This window comes from Rhinolophus hipposideros (assembly GCF_964194185.1).
Source record: "Rhinolophus hipposideros genome assembly, chromosome: 9".
NCBI classification, from domain to species: Eukaryota; Metazoa; Chordata; class Mammalia; order Chiroptera; family Rhinolophidae; genus Rhinolophus; species Rhinolophus hipposideros.
In genome coordinates, this window is record NC_138055.1 from 14,227,370 (window position 1) to 14,250,184 (window position 22,815).

At 45.2% G+C, this 22,815-nt stretch overlaps 1 protein-coding gene across 3 annotated transcripts in view; it reads left to right on the forward strand.

Moving 5' to 3' along the window:
• NUAK1 (NUAK family kinase 1) overlaps nucleotides 1-22,815 on the forward strand; it is a 71,393-nt gene that overhangs the window by 17,330 nt on the left and 31,248 nt on the right. For all 3 annotated transcript variants that reach the window (XM_081060848.1, XM_081060847.1, XM_081060849.1), the window contains one exon: nucleotides 15,242-15,362. In XM_081060848.1, coding sequence (XP_080916974.1) covers nucleotides 15,242-15,362 — 121 coding nt within the window. The remainder of the gene's footprint in view (nucleotides 1-15,241; nucleotides 15,363-22,815) is intronic.

The following is a 22,815-nucleotide window of genomic DNA, read 5'->3' on the forward strand; positions in this document are numbered from 1 at the left end:
TGCCAGATTTGCTGGCCTTGTTGGAGAATGAGGTGTTCCATGGACTGTGGTGGGTGCCATATTGGAGCAGTTGGCTTGGCTGGGATGGCGGGGAGTGGTTGGCTAATTGAACAAAAGGGTGTGGGGTAGCCCAACAGCACCTGCTGTTCAACCTGCCGTGATTCTCAGTCAAGGAAATGGAAAACACTGGTTAATCTGATGCACTGACTGGTTAAGTGGGAATACTAATATAACTTGATCTGTTATAACTTAAGGGAGAGCTCAAAATATATCTTTCCAGGTCATTGAATCTCACCCATTTAGAGCCAATCTTTTAAAAAATTGCCGCCATGTATTATGGAAATCTTTCTCAAGTGGTTGCACATTTGCTTGCCTTCTTAAAACAAAGTATCTTGAAGGTAGTTGAACTTTGTCTTTATGCCTTTGGGGAACTTCTAAATGATTCTCAGTACCGTGTTTTGGAATTCTCCTGTCTGCTGTTCAGAGTTTGTCTATCTGCCTCCGTTCTCAACTTTCATTCCTTTTGGTGCCTTTTTAAAATAGTAAGATTCTTCTTTTCCTTAAAGCAAAAATAATGCATGCTCAATTTTGAAAACTCTCAAGATAAGATCGAAGGTCGTTAGTTGTCCTGTCTGATTCTGTCAGTGAAATTGTCTTCACTGACTTTCTAGTTCTATTTTTCCCCTTCCCCACAGATTTGCTGTGACCAAGCTTGTTAGAACTGTTAATAGGAAAACTATGGATGACCATCTGTGGAGGCTCAGTGCATGAATTTGATGACATTTCTTGGGGTGGCTTTTTTAATGGTTTATTTGCCTTATTCATATTGTCTTCACAGCAGAATGGGCCCTGACAGTGAATCTAGTGAAGTTCCGTCTTCTCATGTAATAGGATGAGCCACTTTCTGGGAGTGGGACAAGCCAGGCTCACCCAGTTAGTATGTGGCCAAGCTGGGTCTCTTGACTCAAGGTCCAGTGCATTTCCCATTTTGCCATCTGTGTTCTAGAAAGTGGCTTTGGAATAAGAAGCTACTGCTACATTTGTATAACTGGATCTAGAAAAAAACCTACCTTTACCTTGATCATCTACATTGCTCAAGTGACAGATTTCTTTTTTTTTAACTTCTTTCCTGAGGGAGGAACGAGCAGAATGTAGCCTCCTCTTCAGCATGCCAGACCTACTCTCTGTTGGAACATCAGTCTTAGATTAATATGGAGACGGGCGCAGAAACACACTTGAAAGCAACATGCCTTACTATCTGTACATTGCTTACATTTTATGACCTTCTTAAAGATGCAGGGAGCATAAATCTTGGGGAGGTTTGTCTTATTTACTTGTTTGTCTTTTCTGCAGATGGGGTGTTTGCATCAGAGCTGGGCTGGCTTCAGATATTTGCTCCAGGATATTTTAGCTGAGCTGTATGAGTCCATTAAACAAATGTAAGAGTTTTGAGGAAAGAAGGGCTGTGTCTCAAACCAAATGTTTTACATGGAGAACATCTGGGGAATATTGGTATTTCTGTGTACAGTACATCAGAAAGCAGCTTGGCGGGGTTCAGCTGGGATGTTTCTGGCCTGTGGTTGCTGGATTTGACAGTTTTGTTGTAAGGGAATGGTTCTTATGAAGTGGTGCCATAAAGACAATGCTTGATCCAGGAAGGGGTGTCCTTGTTTAGCCGCGCTCTCAAGTTGTTCTGATTAGCTCCCTGGCCAGATTGTTGACGACGTTTGAACGGTCCTATATCTGAGTTTAGTTTTCCACAAGGCTTAAGCTTCAGAGAAAGGAAGTATCACAAGGCCACGACTCAGGGTGTTTCTTCTTTACCCCGTGTTTCCATAGATTTGATGAAATGTGGAAATAGGTGTGGGCCAGTGGAAGCAGCATTGGCCACAGAATCCAAGTACCTGGGTTGAAACTTGGGTGTTGACTTTAGGACCTGTGGGGGATTTGGAGAGTTAGTTCTTTTTCTCAGTTTCAGTTCCCCTCTTCTGCCTGACTGAGGGGGTGGTGAGGAGAGTAAAATAAAGTGGGGTGGCATTGTATACATAGGAGGTGGTCATTTACTCCATGGTGTTGCATCTATGGGTTTGTGGTCTTACCCACAAGTTCAAAAGCAATATGGACCAGAGTGGAATCCGGGATATCATCTGTGCCATTTGACTGAATTCAGCAACTTGTGTATACTGGGCCAGGTTGGCGGTAGTGGGTTGATAGGTGAGAAAGGAATCATTCTTGTGAAAATTAAGACTTATGATATTCATTGTATTGGATTCAGTTCAACTCAACACCTATTTATTGAATGTCTACTACTAGAATATCTCTTCTAAATATTAGGGACATGGGGTGGGGGGACAAAGCAATTAGGGTTCCTGTCCTGCATTCTCTGCTCACTCTGCCTGGTATTGACCCTGAATTACCCTCCATTTTGTTAGGTTATATGTTGACTACGATTTAGGGGGCATGGACAATGAATGACTGGTGTGTCAGTCTGCTCAGGCTGCCATAGCAGAGAGACCAACCACAGACTGAGTGGCGTAAACAACAGAAGTTTACTTTCTTATAGTTCTGGAGGCTGGAAGTCCAAAATGAAGGTGCCAGCAAGATTGGTTTCTGGTGGGAGCTCTTTTCCTGGTTTGCAGATGCTTGCTGTGTCCTCACGTGGCCTTTCCTTGGTGTGCACATGCTTCGGGTGTCTCTTCCTCTTCTTATAAGGACATTTAACCCTGGTGGATCAGGGCCTCACCCTTATGACCTCATTTAACCTTAATTAACTTTTAAAGGGCCCATCTCCAAAAACAGTCACACCTGGGGTTAGGGCTTCAACATAGGAATTTGGGGAGGGGGGGTGACACAATTCAGTCCATAACAACTGGTAACTATTTTAGAGATGTGAACATTATTGGCAGAGAATATGGCTAGACTTCCTGCACCTTTCTGTAAGATTGGTCAAAATGATCCTTACCCTCAATGAGCCAGATTAAGAAAACCCTCAATGAGCCAGATTAAGAAAAAAAGACAAAACACCACAACGGTTTAAGATAGCTTTATTGTGGTGTGAAAGGAAATTATTGTAAACACTGTATCTGGATGGAACCTGATGATGGCATTGCGACTAGTACCTCGAGTGAAATAATGAGCAAAAGGGACAGTGGAGATACTTTCCTGGCTCTTTTGGGGGATGGAAAAGTGAACCATGGAGCAAAGTGAGACCCCAGTCTGGTCTTACTTAGGAGTGAGTGAAACACGGGTGGACATGGGAGCTGTTCACAGAAGGACTTCTTGGGAGGCCCCACCTCTGCACAGGTAAATCAGTTCACCTGTGATCTCACAAAAGCACACTTGGCTGGGAAGTGTCTTAGGGTCCTACAAAGAGCTTCTCCTTGGCCAAACTCTAGGGTTACGTGTCTCCCCATTGGCACAAGGAGGGTGAAGTACCTTAACTGATAGTCTCTTTGTGCCAAAGCCTGTGGATCTTCTGGTTCCATCTCAGGTCCCAGCTGCTCCCTGGAGCCCTCTTTGACTTCTGTAGCCCACAACATAGCAGGTAACCTTGTTCTTAGTAACCTGCTTAGTAACCTTGTGTTCTGTCTTCCCACATCAACTCATGGACATCTCCCAGTAGAAGGGTCTTGGTGGCAAGTGATAGAAATGGACTCTTTGACTCATTTAAGGAGAAAATGAATTTATGTGGTGTGGTGTATCCCAGAGGGCCAGGCTTGGCAAAAGACAAGACCCAAGGAAGCCCCGAGGATCTAGGTAGGACGAAGTAATGATAAATTGTCTTTTCAGAGATTGTTGTTGGAATGAATGCCTCTGCCATTTTCAGACCACTCAAACTTCAATTCTGGCGAAAGAGCATCTGCTTAGGCAAACTCTAGGAGTATAGGTCCACCCATTGGCGTGGGGAGAGTGAATTAATTATCTTGACTGACAGTCAATGGGGTAGGGCTACTCCCCAGAACAAAGCCGGGATGTTCCAACTAGTAGAAAGTTGGATGCGTGCAGGTCAGAGAGGAGCCCTCCATGTCCGCTGCCCTTTCCAGTTGGATTGTAAACAACTTGAAGGTTAGGTAGGTCTGGGTCATGTTTTGCCGCACCTGGATCAATGCTGTTTTTGGAGTAGATTTCCCAAAATTGCTGACTGGAGAATTGACTCATTATTGCATCATTTTAGGGACATGCCTCCCAGACCCTCCTGTCCAATGCTGCCTTTTGCACAGCTGCATTGGCTGGCCTCACAGAGAGCAGCAAGGAACACCAATGAAGATGGAAGTGATTCAGATTTTAGCTTAAAAAAAGACTTAGGGTGGGGGGAGGCCTGTGTGGCTTTGGTGGGCCTTCATCTCCAGAGACTCCGACTGAGCTCACATCCATCAGACACCGACGATTGTGTCAGGCAAAGTACGGCTTGCTTTGTCGGAGTGGTACAGAGGTTAAGAGTATGGTCGTTTGAGTTTAGTGAGACCCAGCTCTCCAATTCATTAGGTGTGTGCCCCAGGGCGAGTTACTTAACCTTCCTCAGAGTCAGTTTATATTCATTGAGAAAGCAGAAACAATCATGTTTCTGCAAGAATTTAATGAGAGGTTGAGATGTTTAACGCAACAGTGCTCACTGCCTGGCATATACTAAGCGCCTGATAACTGGTGATTGTTATGATTACTTTTAGCTGTTGTGAATTATCTCCCAGCCCTTCTGGAGAGGGCTCTCTTATTATCTCATTTTAAAGACCAGCAAGTTCAGACTCAGTGATTTCGGGACACATAAGGATTCAATGCTTGAGACATTAGCAAGTAAAAGAAGACTTGGTGGCAGGTGGCTGTGGGATGATGAAATGTCCTGCTATGGCTTTATTTTTTTTTAAGAGTCCTTTCCCACCCAGCTTTATTGAGCTATGATTGACATTTGATATATGACATACGTAAGTTTAAGGTGTATAGAGTAATGGTTTGGTACACGTGTATATTGTGAAATAATTATCACAATAAGGTTGGTTAATACCTCCACCCCTTTCATCCCCTTACACAAAAACTATCATTTTGTGTGTGTGTGGTGATAATATTTAAGAGGTACTCTCTTAAAACGTTCAAGTATATGACACAATATTGTTAACTATACTCACCGTGCTGTGCATTAGATCCCCAGACCTTGTTCATCGTATAGCTGGAAGTTTTTACCCTTTGATCAACATCTCCCCATTTCCCCCACCCCCACTCCCACCCCCCCTGCTCCTGGCAACCACCAATCTACTCTCTGTTGCTATGAATTTGGCTTTTTTAGATTCACGGGTGTGATCATACAGCCTTTGTCTTTCTTTGTGTGAATTACTTCATTTAACATTTATGTTAAGGGTCCTTTTAAATACTTGGGGTCCGTTTTAGCAACAGCTTTGTAGCATTTACTATATACCAGGCACTTGCTAGGCACTAGAGGGGATGTAGTGAAGGAAACAGACGAGGTCCCAGTGCGAATGAAGCCCTACAAGAACCGTGAGTGAGGTTATAAAAGGGGTCCTGTATATGCACGGTGGGGGTGGATGTGGGGGAGCGGGTCAGCTGAAGGAGTTAGTTGCAGGCGACAGGGTGTGGAGGGGTGCTGGCAGACAGAAGGACAAACACAGGTATCCGGGGATATGAACACACTCCTCTGCCAGGCTGCTCCTGGGGTCCCTGTACTGACTGCAGACCTCTGCCCCAGTCCCTCCCAGGGTAGGAACTGAATGACGCGTGTTGGATAAAGTGACGCGTGTTGGATAAAGCTCACGGAGGCAACCTGCCTGATGGGTGGCAGAAAATGTCCAGACTGAGCATGCTCCTTGGGGGGGCTGGACATTCGGAGCCGGAGGTGCTGCTGTCACAGGCCTCCCAGGCAGGTTTGTGGGGCGGGAATTAGCGGGCTGATAAGCATCCAGATGGATGTTGCAATTGGGCTGTGGAGCAGGAACCAGTCTGTTAACTCTCTCGGTAATGGACAATGAGAGCTTCCCTTGGAAGGAAAAGAAGCTTCTGCTTGTGAGACGATGATGAATGAGGCCTCCAGGGGGACAAATTGCAGCCTGGGTTATTGTTCCTTCCCTATCTGATAGGTCTCTGCACGCTCTCGTTGACATAAATCAGTTTTCTGAATAAGAGTGAATCTGTCAGGATAAAAATAACTTCTAAAGGATCATCTCTTTCCCTTAGCTATAAAGTCCCCCATGGTTAAAATACGAAGTAAATTTTAAAGTCATGCCCCCCACCTTGTTTTTGCATGTTACATGTATTTTATCATCTTAAGGAATTAAAAACTTTTTTCCCCCTTTGTTCTCACTTGGATCAGCTAAATTCAATTGACAGATTTCCTTTCCCTTTGGAAAACTCATTTTGTTCCTTAGGCTTTTTGTGTCCCTTGTTCATTGTTGCCAAGGTCAGTGATTCGGTAGCAACCTGAAGTTAATATTTAAAAGCGATGTTTTCAGTGAATTAAGAAATAATGGGATAAAAACTTCGTGTGCCTATTCACGTATGATGTCAAATCAGGCTTCAGAAATTGGAACAAGGTTTGGACTGAATTGGACTGAAAACAGTGTCCCCAGCATGTTTGTGTGAGGACAGACCCCTAGCATTAGATGGAGCTGAAATAACGCCCCACGCTGTGAAACCGGTCATAATTTGCTAGCACATTTAGGAGTACCTGTCACTGCCCATCTCGGTGCATTAATAATATATCAGTTCTGGGGATTTTGCTGCCCTGGAGCCCGCCTCGTATGTAAATGTGGAAGCTTTCTCTGGTAGTTTCTGTTCTGCTGCTGGCTTAGGCTGTGGAATTGGAATTTGGACTCCTTACCCAGAGTATTAATCCCAGGCTGGAGTCAGTAAGACTCAGGACTCTTGGTGCAATTGCAGTACTGCTGTTAACTGCATGAACCTGGACTGTGCTTTAACCTCCTCTGGACTCAGTTTCTTCATCTGGAAAATGGGGGAGTGGAGGTGGCAATAGGACATTCTGAGGTCCTTGCAGCTCTAACATCTGCTGATGGTAATGGTACTCACTTCTCCTATGCCAGTGACCGTTGGTCTTCTCTGCCCTCCATTGTGTACACCATCTGCTACGAGCCCCATGGCAGCCTTGTGGGGTTGGTGCTCTGGTCACCCTCATTTGCAGATAAGGAGACTGAGGCTGTGACGTGCTTGCCTGAGGACCTCTCTGAGGGGGCGCCTGGGCCAAGTTGCTGTGACCGATGCTGGGAACAAGGCCTAAGTGGTGATGCTGGGTTTATTAGCAGTTCTGGCTGGGACTCTGCTGGGCTCGGAGGCTGATAAATAAAAGTTGCACAACCCTAAGCGTATCCAATCCGTGTTATAAACAGCGTCAGAGCGATGTGATGCTACCAGCTGAGGTTGTCCAGCTTCTAAGTAACCTCAGCCCTCCGGTCCGTCCCTGCCCCTCTGTCTCCAGGGTACTTGTTACCTAGAAGAAGAGCCGTGGCAGTGGAGAATTTGGAGGTGGTGTTGCATTTGGCTTTTGGAAACTTGAAAGTCGAAAAATAAATAGCTGCTTGCCCACAGCTTTGCATTTTTCGTCTTTCTGTGACTCTGGTTGCCAGTGTAGTGTCTCCGGTGGTACTAGATGCCTTTTCATGCAGGGAGCCTTAGGGGTGTTTATTGGAGCAGAGCCTGGAGAGACTTCAGAGGATCCTGGTAAGAAGGCTCCTCGTAGCTGCAGCCAGATCCTCTCTCACAAAGCAGAGCAGGACGTGAGGCTCGGGAGCTCACTTCTCCTCGCCTCCTTTGCACACATTCACTTTTACCAGGCGTGGGAGCCCCAGGTTGTGTGCCGAGCATGAAGTGATCCATCGGGAGCCAGCTTCCATGCCCTTCCAGCATCCACAGGCCCGCCTTGGGCTCGGAGGAGAGGAACGGCTGCTGGGAACAAGCCTTTCATTTGCCAAGGGGTAAATTAATTTGGTTCACGGAGTCCCCTTCAGGAAGCAGCATGTTTATAATTCCCCTCTATATAGAGGGGCAGCTCATTAATTTTCACTTATCACCTAATGTTTGATGTGACGGTGTGATATTTAAGTCACAGAATAATAAGGGCTGTCATGGCTTCATGGACTGTGGTTTAAGATGGCATTTCTCAAACTTCAGAGTGCAATAGCATCACCTGGGAAGCTTGTAAGAAATGCTGAAACCAGCTTGCCCCCCACTCTCCAATACAGGAGATCTGGGGGGTGGGCCCTGAAATTTGCATTTTGACAATCAGTTTCCCCTTTTTCCCCAACCAGGGGATCTGATGCAGGCGGTGCGCTCACCACCTTTTGGAAGATTGCTCTCTCCAAGAATCTAATTGTGTGCTCTGAGCTGCCTTGTTGCTTGCTTTTGGCATTGCTACTGGTGTTAATTTCCCATCGGCCTTCTTTTCGCTGCTCGTTCAGCCATGGCCACTATCTTGTGTTTACAAATCCCAACGCCCACCATACAGGGAGTGCACATCTGCACATGGCGTCTTAGTCATTAATTCCACTTCCCAGGAGGCATTACCACGTGCAGTGATGACAGTCTTAGCTCAGTTCTTGAAGGGGGAGGGGACAGAGAGCAAGGACGGAATATATGTGTAAATAAAAACGTCCCAGGCCTCTCTGAGGTCCTCCTAAGCAGGCCCTGGCACCGTCAAATCAAAATCTGATTTGCTGCTTAAATTCTGGAAATAGAACACATTTTTTTTCATGGCAGGAGAAAAATCAATATCATCTGAGGAAACATCATCTCTGATGGGGAGTTTTGGGATGGAGAGGATTGAGAACTGAGTTCTAGAGGATTATGTAGTTCAGAACTTCTTACAAGATTGAAGGACTGGTGGTGGCGAATGGTGGGATGCCATTCTTTGAAGAAAAAGCTCTTTCTCACACAGGCTATGCTCCTTGGCATCGGGGTGCCTCTTCTCAGAGCCGGATGATATAACTCTTGGCTTCCAACCTGCTTCTGTCTGAAAAAACATCCATGTAATGACATGAATCAACAGTCCGGAGAGGAAGGAGCCCATGGGCCCTGCGGCGTTGCTGGCTTGGGTCCCTGTGGGGCCAGTTGCATCATGGCAACTTGTTAGGATGTTGTCCTGAGTTGGCCAGGCTGCTCTCAGAGAGCTGGGGGGTCATTGAATTAGGATATTTGGCTGCAAAACGGCCTCCTGGGTGGCTCATCAGGGTGCTGGCCAGGGACAGCCTTTCTGAGTGAAAGCCATTTGGTGATCCTGGGGATATTTGGACCCCTGTGGCCCATGTGGAGCTGTGCCTTGTCAAACTCTGACCATCAACCAGACAAGAGCAGGAGCCCGTACGCTGGCCTCCAACTTGGCTGCCTGTTTCCACTGCAAGTGGCCGTTGGCCTCTTGGTTAGAAAAGGTCCCTGTTCTGCCTCTGACTCAGTGCCCTGCAGCTCCCGTAGCACGTGGCTGGGTGTGAGATCACATCTTGTGAATGGCAGGGAAGCTGCCAGCTCCTGTGGCCAGATAATGCAAACTTGTTCTCACGAAGTGATGCTAATGCCGTGTTTATGGCCATGCGTCTTCCCTGCAGCTTACTCCCTCAGTTCCACCTCCTGGCACCTCACATATGACCCTGTAAAACTTCATCTGCTTTACACTGGACTTCGGAGACTGGGGTCCTTGGAGATTGTCTGTCACCTGCCATATTTGCTGTCCATTCCGACTTTATGCATAGCCTCAAGAATCAGCAACCTTTAGACTCAGCTTGCCTGGGTTCAAATCTTAGCTCCATCTTTTACATGGAGCTAATTTGGGCAATATGTATCTGCTCTGTGCCTCAGTTTCCACCCCTGTAAAATGAGGCTGTCGTTAGGAGTAAATAAGATAAGGCCCACTGGCACATGGTTAACACTTAATGAACGTGAGTCACTGCTATTAAGCTATTGCCACTGATTTAAAAATATTGATATGTCAAGGCCAAGAGCAGAGCACTAAGGTCTTGCTCCGCAAAGTGTGGTCCCTGGAGCTGCCTCATTGGCATCACCTGGGAGCTTGCTGGAAATGCAGAATCCCAGGCCCCACCTTTGACCTTTGGATTCAGAATCTGCATTTTAACAAGATGCCCATGACCCCTCTTTGAGAGGCACCGTTCTAGAACACTCCCCGAAGGCCGACATATGGCAGTGAATGAGCATCTGTGGGACATGACTGTGGAGGGAAGAGGGCTGTGATTCTCTTGGTGAGAGCCTGAAATACAACCTGCCTAGAATTTTCCTCACTCCCCAGAGCAGGCCAGGAAGACAGCTGTCTGCCCTGCTGTATGTGAGCATGCAGGCTGAATATGAATTTTAATTTTAACCTGCCGTTGACTGAGTACAAATGCGGGGAGGAGGAATATGTGTGGGGGAAACAGGGAGGGGAGAGATGATTTGCTGTGGGCTCATCATTCCTAAAATATGGTCTAGGACCCCTATCTGATAGGACTCATTTATAGTCACCACCATTCATTGAACACCTACTATGTGCCAAGAAGTTTAATTACATTATTTTCACTCCTTACAACAGCGCCAGGAGGTAGCACTTGCTAACCCCATTTTACAGGTGAGGAAACTGAGACCTGTGAGGTTCAGGCTCGCTTAAGCTCACCCAGCCAGTAAAACCCTGAGCTTTCACCATGCTGCTCTGCTTCCCCATTCACCCTGCCTAGATCACTGAGCTCTTAATAATCACAGCGGCCTCTGTGGCAGGCTGCAGAGTAGGTGGTTTTGGTGATTATTCAAAAAAGGAAAAACTGCTTCTGTGAAAGAGGAACCTGGGCCTGTTACATTTAACAAGGGATGGGAATTGGTTGAGCTGTTTGCCTCTTAAACAGGTAGGCACTCCAGGGTAGAGTTTGCAGGTCCACGGCCAGACCTGCTGCTTGCTGCATACGGTTTAAACATTAAACTGTAGGGTGGCCTTATTTAAAAGCAGACCGTTTTATAAGGCACACGGTGCCGTCTAGACATGGGACATTTATGAAAGTGACTGTGCTGTGTGTCGGGCTCAAATACCTGAGTTCCCGGCTCCAGTCATTTTGAAGGTGGAGTGACATCTGTGTGACTCATGCAAGAACAAATTGGATTCTTTTTTTGAGGGTGTATGATTTCAGACGTTTGGTAATCTCTTCCTGCTGGGCCTTCCTTACCTCCGCCTGTCTTTGTAGATGCGGGTGAGGATGGAAGAACACTGGAGAGGAGCTTTTCTCCGTCATGCTAGCATCTGTGTGTGTGTCTTTGGTAGCCCTTGGCCATGAGGGAACTTATGTAGTTATTTGTGTCACTTGTGCTTCTTGCCCTTCTCCCCACCGCCTCCCATCTTGAGAGTTGGGACGGAATATTGTTGGCTCCCTTTTGTGTTGTCTCAGCACTATGCTTGGTACCTGGGAGGTGCTCTAAAGAATAAGTGAATGAACAGCCAAAATCCAGAAAGGCTGAAGTGGATTCCTGAGTCAGACTTTTGATGTCAAGGAGGAGGAAGGTTTTATTCCCCTGTTCACTTGATGGGCAACCATGAGAAGGAGATGGGGAAAGATGGTCCAGGGTTCAAGTTTTCCGTCCTTCTGTCTGGTCTCACACTTAAATGCCGTGATGATTATGGTGGGCCTCAGTGGCTCTGAGCCTCCTGACATTTCAGATCAGGGTACAATTTAAAAACCTAGCAGGGATACTCTCCTGCCCTTTATGTACTTTGGGAGGAAACCTCTTCTCCATTTCCTAGGCCTTCGCTTGCTGTCCCATGAGGAACCAGCAGGAAGTCAAGTTTGTTCTGAGGATAAAAGGAAGGAAGGAAGGCCATAAGTATGAGGCATTCTCTGGGTTAAACATGGCTGAGATTTATTGGGCACTTACCCCGGGCCAGGCACATGCTAAGCACCTAACATGTAATCCTCATAGGGAGGGACTCATGCGGCAGTTACTGTTATTCCCCTACTTGAAAGAGCAGGAAACTGGAAAACAGAGAGGTTATGTAACCTGTCTAAGGTCACACAGCTCGTGAGGGATTTCAGCCAGCGCTCAAAGCCATATCCCTAACCATTAGGCAATACTGCTTCACTGTGCCCTGGCTCAGTTTATCCTTCAACTTCATGAAGCAGGCGCTATATTGTATTACAGGAGCTACATTTATTGATCTCCTCCTCCTTTTTAAACAACTCTAAAAATGTGACCACCATTCTTGGCTCTCTGGGTCCTACAGAAACAGGATTGGGGCTGGATTTGGCCCATAGGCAAACAAAGAAGCAAGATAATTTCAGATGGTGGAAAATGGCCCAAAGAAGATAAAATGAGGAAAAGTGTACAGAGAAAGAAGTGGGCGGTGTGGGGGGGGGTGCTTATCAGCTAGAGGTGTCAGAGAGGGCCTCCCCAAGGCATGGCATGAAGCTGAACCTTGAATGATGAGAAGGATATAAAGCTCTGGGGTGTACAAAGCACTCAGCGCGGTGTCCATACCACATATTAAGTGCTCCTTGAGTGCCTGCTATTATTCCTGTCGTTATTGTTTTTGTGGTTTGCTATTAACTGGCTCTACGACCTTGGGTGAGTCATTTCACTGCTCTTGGGAGTTGAAATGAAAGCCTTCCTTATGACCTTGGCAGTTACACAGTTCTAAGTGATTTCTAGCATTTGTCTCCTCCTGACTTCCCACCATCCTTTTGAAATCGGGCGCAGAATGAGCCCTCTTACATTTTCAATAGAAGATTCATTGTCAGAAGAGGGAAGCTTTTGTGGGAGGACGACCACCATGCTTATTAACATTTATGGAGCTCATTTAGTTTCCTCAGTGCCGAGTGGGGTTTTATTAGAATGTAGGCATTCCCCTTTTCACACTGGGCTGGAAGCATAACCCTGGCAAATGCACCGTGGGACCCTCGGCCTCTGGCTCCACTGTTGGGGGGAATTGACAAGTGGGCTTATTTTCTTATCCCCTGGAATGTCGTCACCCTCCCCTGACCCTGGATGGTAAAAGAATGTATTCTTATTGTCATTTGACAATAGGGCTTCCTGGAGGCCAAGTTCAGCCTGCTGCAGAATCAAACGGGTGGTTTCTCCCCTAGGCCTTCTTTAGTTCAGGGAGGAATGTAGGAGTTGGTCCAATAGCTACTACCCACATCCTCCTGTCTGTGTGTGTTCACTGTCTGCTTCCTCCAAGAACCAGCTTTCAGGATCGCAGGCCCTGCTCAGATAAAATAAAGCCTTCCAATCATATCTTTACATTTGACGTCAGCATACGGAAGCTTTTCTTGCTATATACTGAATGGGGCTGTCTTGAAGGTCTGGGGTAGTTCTGAGCCTGGCACCGTGGTGAAAAGGGGCCTTGTAGCTGGAAGCTCATTCATCTTTGTGCAACCTCCTTGTATCCAGCAGGACGTCCTGTGTTTTCTCTCTGCTTTCTCCAGTCCTGAATTACCCATGTAGGTAGGATGTCAAAGAAATCCTGAGTCATCTTGCAATCGTGCCTGTCTTGGCTGTGTTTGGCAGGAGTGGTCCTTCCTTTTTTGCTCCAATTCCACTATCTCTTCTCTGGCCTGGGCTCTCATCACCTGAGAACATCAACCCCTCCCTCCGCCACCCCTCCCTCCTTTCCTTCTCCCCTCTCCTTCCCTTTCTGTCTGTCTACCTGCCTGCCTGCCCACACTAAGTGTTTCCTCAGGTCTGCCACGTGCCAAGCACAGTGTATAGCACTGGAGATAAAGCAGTGAATAAGATTCCCACTAGTGTAGAGTCAAGGAACGACACAAATACTGAGTCAATTTCCCTTGGGGAAGTTTCTGCAAAGGAGAAATACAAGAAGCTGCTAGTTGACCTAACCTGTTTTGCGGAGGTCAGTAAATAGCAAAAACAATAATAAAAATAGTTTCCCCATTCTTGTTGAGTCATAGGTGGCCTCACTGTATTTTAGAAATGTTTCCATGTATAGTGTTTGGTTGGGTCCTGCCTGGCATAAGCTGGAAGTTGCGATTGTTCACAGATGTGCATATGATCCTGCTGGAGCTGACTGGGGTTCATTCACCCTGTGATAGTAAGGTGTGGTACTGGGCTGCTGATAATAAGGACTTTTTTTTTTCTCCAGAGCACTTAGTGCCTTTGTAATCCAGAGGATGGTTTAACTGCCTTTCATCTATGAAAGGGTGGTCTAGGTGAGGGGAGGCAGCAGCAGCACCAGTTGGGAGGGGACGAAGCAGATTTTTGGAGCTGCCAGCAAATTGGTTGGTGGGCTTCCTTGTTACCCATGGATACCTTTCCCAGCAAAGTAATTTTTGTCCCCCTATAACCAAGGAGAATTAAATTGCCAGCCAACTTGTTCACGAGCAAAGATGAATCCATTGGCAAATACAGAGGGTGCCAAAAACATATATACACATTTTCAGAAAGGAAAAAACTGTATTAAAATTATAGTACTCAATATATACCGATAACAAAAGATGAATACAAGTCATGTGTATACATTTTTTTGGCACCCTCAGTATATTTTTCCTTATTGGATTCCCATTGTCATTCAGTGCCTTTTTTTTTATGGATTTCTTTTGAGTAATTGCTCTGTGTGTTGGCCCTGGCAATTCTCAATGGTTTGTATTTGCAGGAGACATTGGTATGGAGGTTTTGGAATCAACTGGGGCTGGGCAGGGAGTCTGGCTGTCACTTCCTGGGTTTTACCCTGATTTTTCTCTAGCAGAGCCTTTTGGTCACATCACGTGCTATTGACAGTGCTTTGAGCAAGAGGAAGGATTTGACTTCTGAGCAATTGCATAAACACAGTATAACCTGGAGCTTAAAACCCGAGGTTTGAGCAGAACTGTCCTGTAGATAGGGCATGCAACTAAGCTTTTTGTAGCCATCACCACCAGCTGCACGGTGGAGCTGAGTGATACTAATTTCACCTATTCATGTTTAATCATTGATACCCTGTAAACTGAGTGCTCTTTTTTTTTCTTTTTTCAAAGGATCAGGCTTCCTAGAGTAAATGAATCTGGTCACGTGAAGCAGCCTCCGCTTTATGAAAAAAAAAAAAATCCACCATCCCAAACCCCAGGCTGTTAAAACCTGATGCTTTCTGTTGTCGGGAGAAGGGTGTTTCTGCTATAAATGAAAGACATGACAGGGGGTATTTCGAAGCTTTGTTTTGGTTATTGTCGGCTCTGCCAACAAGTAACATCTGTATTTATTTTCCAGACTCCCCCAATAGCTGATTTGCATCTGTTTAGTTCTCCGAGTAACATTTCATTTCCTGACTTTATAGGTTGCTATAAAATCCATTCGTAAGGACAAAATTAAGGATGAACAAGACATGGTTCACATCAGACGAGAGATTGAGATCATGTCATCCCTCAACCATCCTCATATCATCAGTATTTATGAAGGTCAGTGATTTTTTTTTTCACCCCCGTATCAGTTACCATTTCTCATACCATGGGGCATGCCAAGATTTTTAGGTAATTGCCCTTCTGGGCAGGAGCCAAGTATATTTTTCCTCATGATGCAAAAATAGATGAGTGTTATCTTTTATTTGGTTACCTTGAATGCAACCAGACACACGTATCACGGCTCAATTTGATCATAAAATATCTTTCGCCTTCCCAGTTCCTTGGCGGTTGCTAAGCAACCCGCCTATGGAAAGCCAATATGAGATAGTTTGGTTTCTGAAAAATGGCAATTTGTTGGGTGACCAAGTGACGGAGGATACATTGTAAATGTCATGCTGCAAAGCTGATGCTCAGGGGTTGGGTGGTGTCACAAGTGACTCAAAGTTAGGCTCTTTGAGTGAGGAATGACCTTTGAGCAGGTCCAGGAAACTTCGAGAAAGAAGAGGGATCTGTTGGTACAACACCAGTGGAGTCCCTTGTAGTTGGTGTTTGTAGAAGGGTGGGGTGGGGGGACGCTTATAAAAATGCCCATGCTTTAACTTTGGTCTCTCCTGGGAAGAAAAGGAGAGTATTAACTTCCCACAGCATATCATTTTTTTGAAACATCCTGGAAAAGAATTACACAAACAATATATTTACTGTAGAAATGATTAAAATGCAAATGTAGAAATTAAAATATAATGTCTATTCTAGCTCCTACTTCGATAAATAGCTCTCTATCCATATTTATATTTTTATCTACTGCTCTACCTCTGTATGCAGTCTTTATTCAAAGTTAGCTCATACTGTTTATACTGTTGTTTTAGCTTGATTTCTTTTTCCATTTTTTTATACTATGCACCTCTTCCTATATCAGTCAATATTCCCTTATAAGGACATTTTAAAAGGCTTTATAGTATTCCATTTATGGAAATACCATAACTTATGGACTCTAATTCCTTTTGTCAAACATTTAAGTTGTTTCAAATTTCTGGTTATTATAAACAGTGCTATAGTGACCCTCCTTGGACATCATTTTTACATTCATTTCTGATTATTTTCTTATGAAAAATTCTAAGTCTTGGGACTTCCCCAGTCAGAGTGTTTGTCCAGAATAGTTTTTAATGTATGATTGAGTCAGAAAAAGGAACCTAGTTTTAATTTCTGGCCTGATCATAAGAAGTTATACAGTCAGGACTAAGAGAAAACCAGATGTTAACTCTCGAGTTTTTCTGATATTTAAAATTCTCCTTCTTCTGGTTCCCTGCTGTTTTTCGTTCCTCACCCAGAAGTGAATGTTGGTAATATCATTTGTCTTGATTTTTCTAAAGCTCATTTTTGGAGTTCTTGGGGATAGGATTTTTAAGGGAAAGTTTCATTCATTCAGTCATCTCTTCATTCCACAAACATCTCTTGCAGTGATTCTCAAAGTGCCTGTCTGTGGACGGGCAGACTCAGCATACATTGGGATTGTTAGAAATTCAGCTTTCCGGGCCTTCCCCAGGACCTGCCGAATCAGCACCTCTGGGGGTGGGACCCAGCCTTCTGTGTTTTAACAGCTTGGGAACCACGGATCGACTGAGTGTCTACTTTTTGTTACGCACTGCGAGAAACATGGTTAGACATTTAAAGAGGAACATGCTGTGGATTTCATGATCAAGAAGTGTTGCAAAGTGTGATAGAAAATGTATTACGGGGATGGATAAACAACATGTTCTGGGACCGTGGAGGCCTGGGGGTTAGAAGTTTTCTTTGGAGATGTGTGGCATCCGGGCTGGGCCTTGGAAGAGAAGAGTTTTTGTGAAGAAAAATTGGCGAAAGTAGAATTTCAGGCTGATAAAACAAATCTGACTCTGCCTGGTGAATGAGGGGAATTAGAAGTTAGAAGTGAGTAGCGATACAAAATGCAGGAGGAGAGTCCGTTTTATTAAATTCTGAGTGTTCTTGCTCCATGTGGCCCGTTTATTATGGAAACCTGAAGGCAGTCGTGGTGGATGAGACCTGTATGGCGTAGACTGGGGTAGCCCACGTGCTCTGTGAGCACTTCTGTGTTTGGGATTTCTTGGCCTAGAGCAGGAGCCTTCTTTATCAGGAAGGCAGAGAGTCTGTTCTCGCAGCATGAAGTCCCAGGTTCTTCTTTTGGGAGGCGTCTGTGGTAACTGGAGGCTGCCATAGAGAAGCCTGACTTCACTAGCCTTGTGCCCTCTTTGGCCTTGGGAATCCTACAGACTGAGTGGGGAACAGGAATTTGTCTCCCTTCCAAGCGAAGGCCAGCGATGAACCTTAAAGGAAGAACATTCTATTACCAAGGTCAGACAACTGGCCTCAGTCCAGCTCCTGCTGGAGGCTTCAAGAAGAAGAGAAACACTTGCTTAGAACTTTACAGATGGGTACCAGCGTGAATTAAAGTTCTTTGGGAGACTGGAAATAATTTCCATCAAGGCCTCAGGTGGGAGCTTGGGCCTCCATTCATCTCAGTTCATAAAACCCTATGAATTGGTTTTAGGAGTCAGGAAAAGAGTTCGAGTTCTCACATCAGGCAGTCTTGGGTGTCAGTCCCAAATCCTCCACTGTGGCCTAGACACGAGACTTTGGGAAAGATGGCGGGCCTCCCAGTGCCTCAGTAACTGCACCAGTAAAATGGGGATAACCGTCCTACCTCTCTCAGGGTTGTCGGTAGGATTAAATAGATAATACAAGGGCTAGTAAGCTCAAAAAAGAGAATTAGTTTGAAGACAATGTAATCATCATAAGTGGTTCTTAACCTGGGGTTCACTGGCAAGGGTGTTTCATGAGTGAGCTGCAGGGGGTCTGTTAACCCTCTGAAATAGTATATCACTACATTGTAGAATACAGAAGCCACTAGCCACAGATAGGTATTTCAAATTAATTGAAATTTAAAAGTTAAAAATTCAGTTCCTCAGTCGCATTAGCCACATTTCAAGTGCTCAGCAGCCACAGTGTCTAGTGGCTGCCATATTGGACATTGTAGATATAGAACATTTTCATCGTTGCAGGATAGGACCATGCTGGTATCTAATGTTGTATGTGGTAAGTGTGTGGGTTATTTTTTTTCTGGGGAGAGAGTGCATAGCTTTCATCAGACTCTCAGGTTAAAATAAATCCCCACTGCCATCAAGAGTGCCATACAAATAAAAGGTATTGTTTTTACCCAGAAAACCCCCAGGGACCTAAATGTGGCCCCTTTTTCTTTTTAATTTCTTAGGGATGTATAGCTTCTGTTTTGTTCTCATTCCCTTCTCCCACGCAAGTTCTGTTTCTCCCACATCCACTAAATAACTGTGTGGGAGGGCAGCTCCCCTCCCTCTCCCAGGGTTAGGAGCAGGAGATCGCCATGCGCTGTTCCAGCTCCTACACCTCCAACTCTGACCCCACAAGCCCCAGACTTCACCTGCTTTGGTGACTAGGACCCCAAGACCTCACTCTGAAATTGAAGTTAGATATCCTGATGTCACCTGTAGAATTCTGCGTAGTTTACAAAGCTCTTCCACATCTAGTCTCGTTTGATCCCCACAGCAAATCTGTGTGGTGGGCAGGCCAGGTGTTCCCATTTTGAAGGTTAATGATTTGCTGGGTGTGTTAGTTTGCTACGGCTGCCACAACCATGTGCCACAGATTGGATGGCTTAAACAATAGAAATTTATTGTCTTACAGTTCTGGAGGCTAAAAGTCCAATATCAAGGTGTCAGCAGGATTGCTTTCTGCTAAGACCTCTTGGCTTGTAGATGGCCATCTTCTCCCTGTGTCTTCACATCATCTTCCCTCTGTACAGGTCTGTGTAGAAATTTCCCCTTTTTATAAGGACACCAGTCATACTGGATTAGGGCCCACCCTAATGACCTCATTTAACTTTAATTATTTTTTCAAAGGCCCTTTATCCATATTGGGTCACATTCTGAGGTACTAGGAGTTAGGACTTTAACATATGAATTTTGGGGGAATCCAATTCAGCCCATAACACTTGGGTGTCACAGCTAGTGGTGGTCTTGGGCCACAGGTCTTCTGACCCCATTTGTTTTTTTTACCTCTGGCAGGCCTCAGCCCTGTATTTCTGACCTTGGGTCTTGTTTAGCTGGCTCTGCAGCCCACCTCTCTGCCCCAGGCATTCCCCTCAGACTGGCCTTCTCTGTCCTTTTCAATCCCGGGGTGTGATAGGGGCCGTGAGGTGGCAGCAGTCGTGGTGGGACCTGAGTCTGTGATAGGGGCTGGTCTCTCTGCTCCTCACAGAGTTAAAGGGAACCTTCTCTCTGGAAGCTGATTGGTTGTTTGACAGGCCAATCAAGAGCCTTAGCTGTGTGCGGAAATACATTAATTTGCTTAATGAAAAATCAATGCCAAAGCATCTAAGTGGATGTTTGGATGTTAGCCAAGTGAATAGAAGCTATTAAAGAAATTTATAATTTCTTTTTCAACAACGACCTTTATGATTTAAAACACACACACACACACACACACACACACACACACACACACACCAGCAGCAACAATAAGAACAGCAACATGACAAAGCAATGATGCACCTACCCTGTATGTTTAGGAACTTTAGGCTTCCATGACGGGAAGGCACCATCTTGGTCCGTATTATCTGGTGATCTTGAGATACTAGTTTCAGAGAAAAAGTTATTCATTCATTAAAAAAAAAAAAAAAATACTAAGTAAGTGCTTAATGCTTGTATGTACCAGGTCCTGTTCTAGGCTCTAGGAATCCAGGGGTGAACAAGACAAGCTCTGGCTCCATGGAGCTGCCATTCAGTGAGTAGACAAGTGGACAAGTGGTAAGGGATTTTTGAGCTGAGACCCGAATGGAGCAGGGAGTGAGTCCTTCAAAGACCTGGCATTCCAGGCAAAGGGAACAGTATGTACAAATGCTCAGAGGGAAGGAGGTGGTGTTGGTAGACATGACAGAGGGCTTGCAAGGCTGAGGGGATGAGTGAGTAAGATGGTGTCAGGAGAGACTCAGATCTTGATTACAATGGCTAAAGGAGGGAGTGTGGATTTTACACCAAGAATGAGGGCAAGCCATTGGTTTTGATGAGAGAAATAGCCTTTTAAAATTTACACTCTAAAATAATAATAGCTAGAAGTTGTTGAGTGTTTACCCTGTGCTAGGAAGAGCATATGTATGATCTCATTTAATCTTTACATCCATGATATACACACTGTTAACATCCCTATTTTATGGGAAGGAAAATTTAGTTTTTCCCAAGGTTACAGCAGCTAATAAGTGATGGGGCTGAGAGTCAAAGCCTATCAGGGATACTCTGAAGCTGGTGCTCCTAAAACTGACCCAGCCATCTGGTGGTCTGCAGTGACCCCTAATTGGGGGCATTGTCCTAGACCTTGTGATGCAGAGAATTTCTGCCTGTCACAGAGGTTGCTGTCTTAAATATGTGGGAGCATTAAACCCCAGCTCTGTGGGTATTTTAGAAAATACTTCTGCATACATCTCAGGAAGAAGCTTGGGGTCCGAATCCAGTACACTCCTCGGAAGTGTCCATGGAAGTGTAAGTTATTATATATTATTCATAATACCTGCAGGCCCATAAAATCTGGGACCTCACTGATTCAACGCTGCTGTTCACCAAATCTCAAAAATAATTCCTTTCAAATGTTTCTTGAACCAGACCCTGGGGTTACTCTCCTGTTGACCGAAGAGGGAAGGTGATTAACCCTCAAATCTGTTAACTCTGTGTCAACACAAACCATAACTGGCTTGTAATGCTAAGTCAAATAAAAGAGGATGGAAATACCCCTTCCAGTGTGTGATACTAGGTAACCTAATCGAGAGAAAAAGGAAGAAATCTCTGGCACCATCTCAGAGCTAGACCCCTGTTTTCAGTCAAAGGAATTCCATTCGCTCAGCGGGGAGGTAATTGACAATATGGAAAGAGCAGCTGAAAAGGAAGTGCCCGCCAGAGCTTTCAACGTGGTTGCCTAGGATGGAAGAGATAAAAACAGTTTTTGCCTAAGGTTCTGATTTCAGGATTGGAGTTCAAACATCAAAGGCACGTTGTCTCACCCCCATTTCCCCTTTGAAAGCCTAGGAGACCCAATCTGCACAATCATGAAAATGAACATCTTGCCACACTTTAGGGACCCTTAGCACCCCATCTGGTAACCGTCCTGCAGGTAAAAGCGAAAAGGTGGGGGCGTGGGGGAGATTGGGCCTGTGCCTTCACTTTTATGCCCTTGGTTTTTGTTCCTGGATATCTCTCTTCCTGGCCCTGCAAGATTACATCTCTTTATTGGCCCTTTGCATTGTGATATGCTAGAACTGGCCACCCCTTTCAGCACGGCTCCCATCTGGGACAAAGTAGGAAGCCTAGTTGGCATTTGTCAGCTGTGATCTCTTGCCTTAGGAAGAGTTTCTCCAACTTAAAATAACAAAACCAAGTAAACAAACATGACTTCTTTGATAAGCATGTGAGTCTTATGACCTTGCCCTGGGAGCCTTAAACCTGCTGCCTATGAGAAGACATAAACGATTCTGTATTCTAGTAAATTCTCCAAATTTCTACCATAAAGACACTTTGGTTGAGTTTACTATCAGTTAAAAGCTCCTCCCATCTTTCTAGAAGTATGCATTACAATATGCTTTTTCAAGCTACCTGTGCCTCCTGAGGTTCTAATAAGTCTTTCTGGAAGGGGTTTTTGTTCTTGTCTCCTGGTGAGAAAAAAAAATCAATACTCTAAACATCCAGCCAGAGATGCAGAGGAGAAACTAAGAGACAGGTTCTGTGGAAAAGCTCACAGATGTTAATCTGGATTGTGTGCTTCAGGCTTGAATGACAGGGCATTCTACCTTTGCCTTCTCCTTTCCCTTCACTTGTGGCCAGGGGCAGTGGGACCAGTGCAAGGTGTTTCCATAAGACCCAGCAGAGGTTCTGGAGTCAGAAACTATTGTTGCCTCTGGAAAGTAACCCCTTGAGAATGGCAGGACCCTGATAAACTGCCTAATACTGCATTCGAGCAACGGTTCTCAGAGAGTGGTCCAGGGGTCGGTTGCCTGAATATCACTTGGGCCCCCCCATCTGAATCCGAACCCCCCAGGGTGGGGCCCAGTGTTCCCACGCCCTCTCAAGCTTGAGAACCACTTGTATTTGAGAAACCCTTGCTCAGGAGGTGAGAAACCAAAGCAGGGATGCATTGCTATCATCAGTTATTTAAAAATACCTGCAGTGGAAGCAGTTTACATTGTTCTTCTCAGGCTCAAGTGTCCTAGTTCAGTTTCTCAGGCAGCAAGCAAATCTTGATTTAGGCCAAATGCAAGGGTGGCTGAACTGATCTAATAAGGTTTGTCGGTCATTAATACTGTTTTGTCGGTCAATTAATCACTGTTTTCATTCATTCACTCACTCACGATTCAATCATTCATTCCTTTAACAAAAATTTATAGAGCACTTATGTCCCAGATACTGCTCTGGTAGGGTGAGTATATACAGAGGGTGCC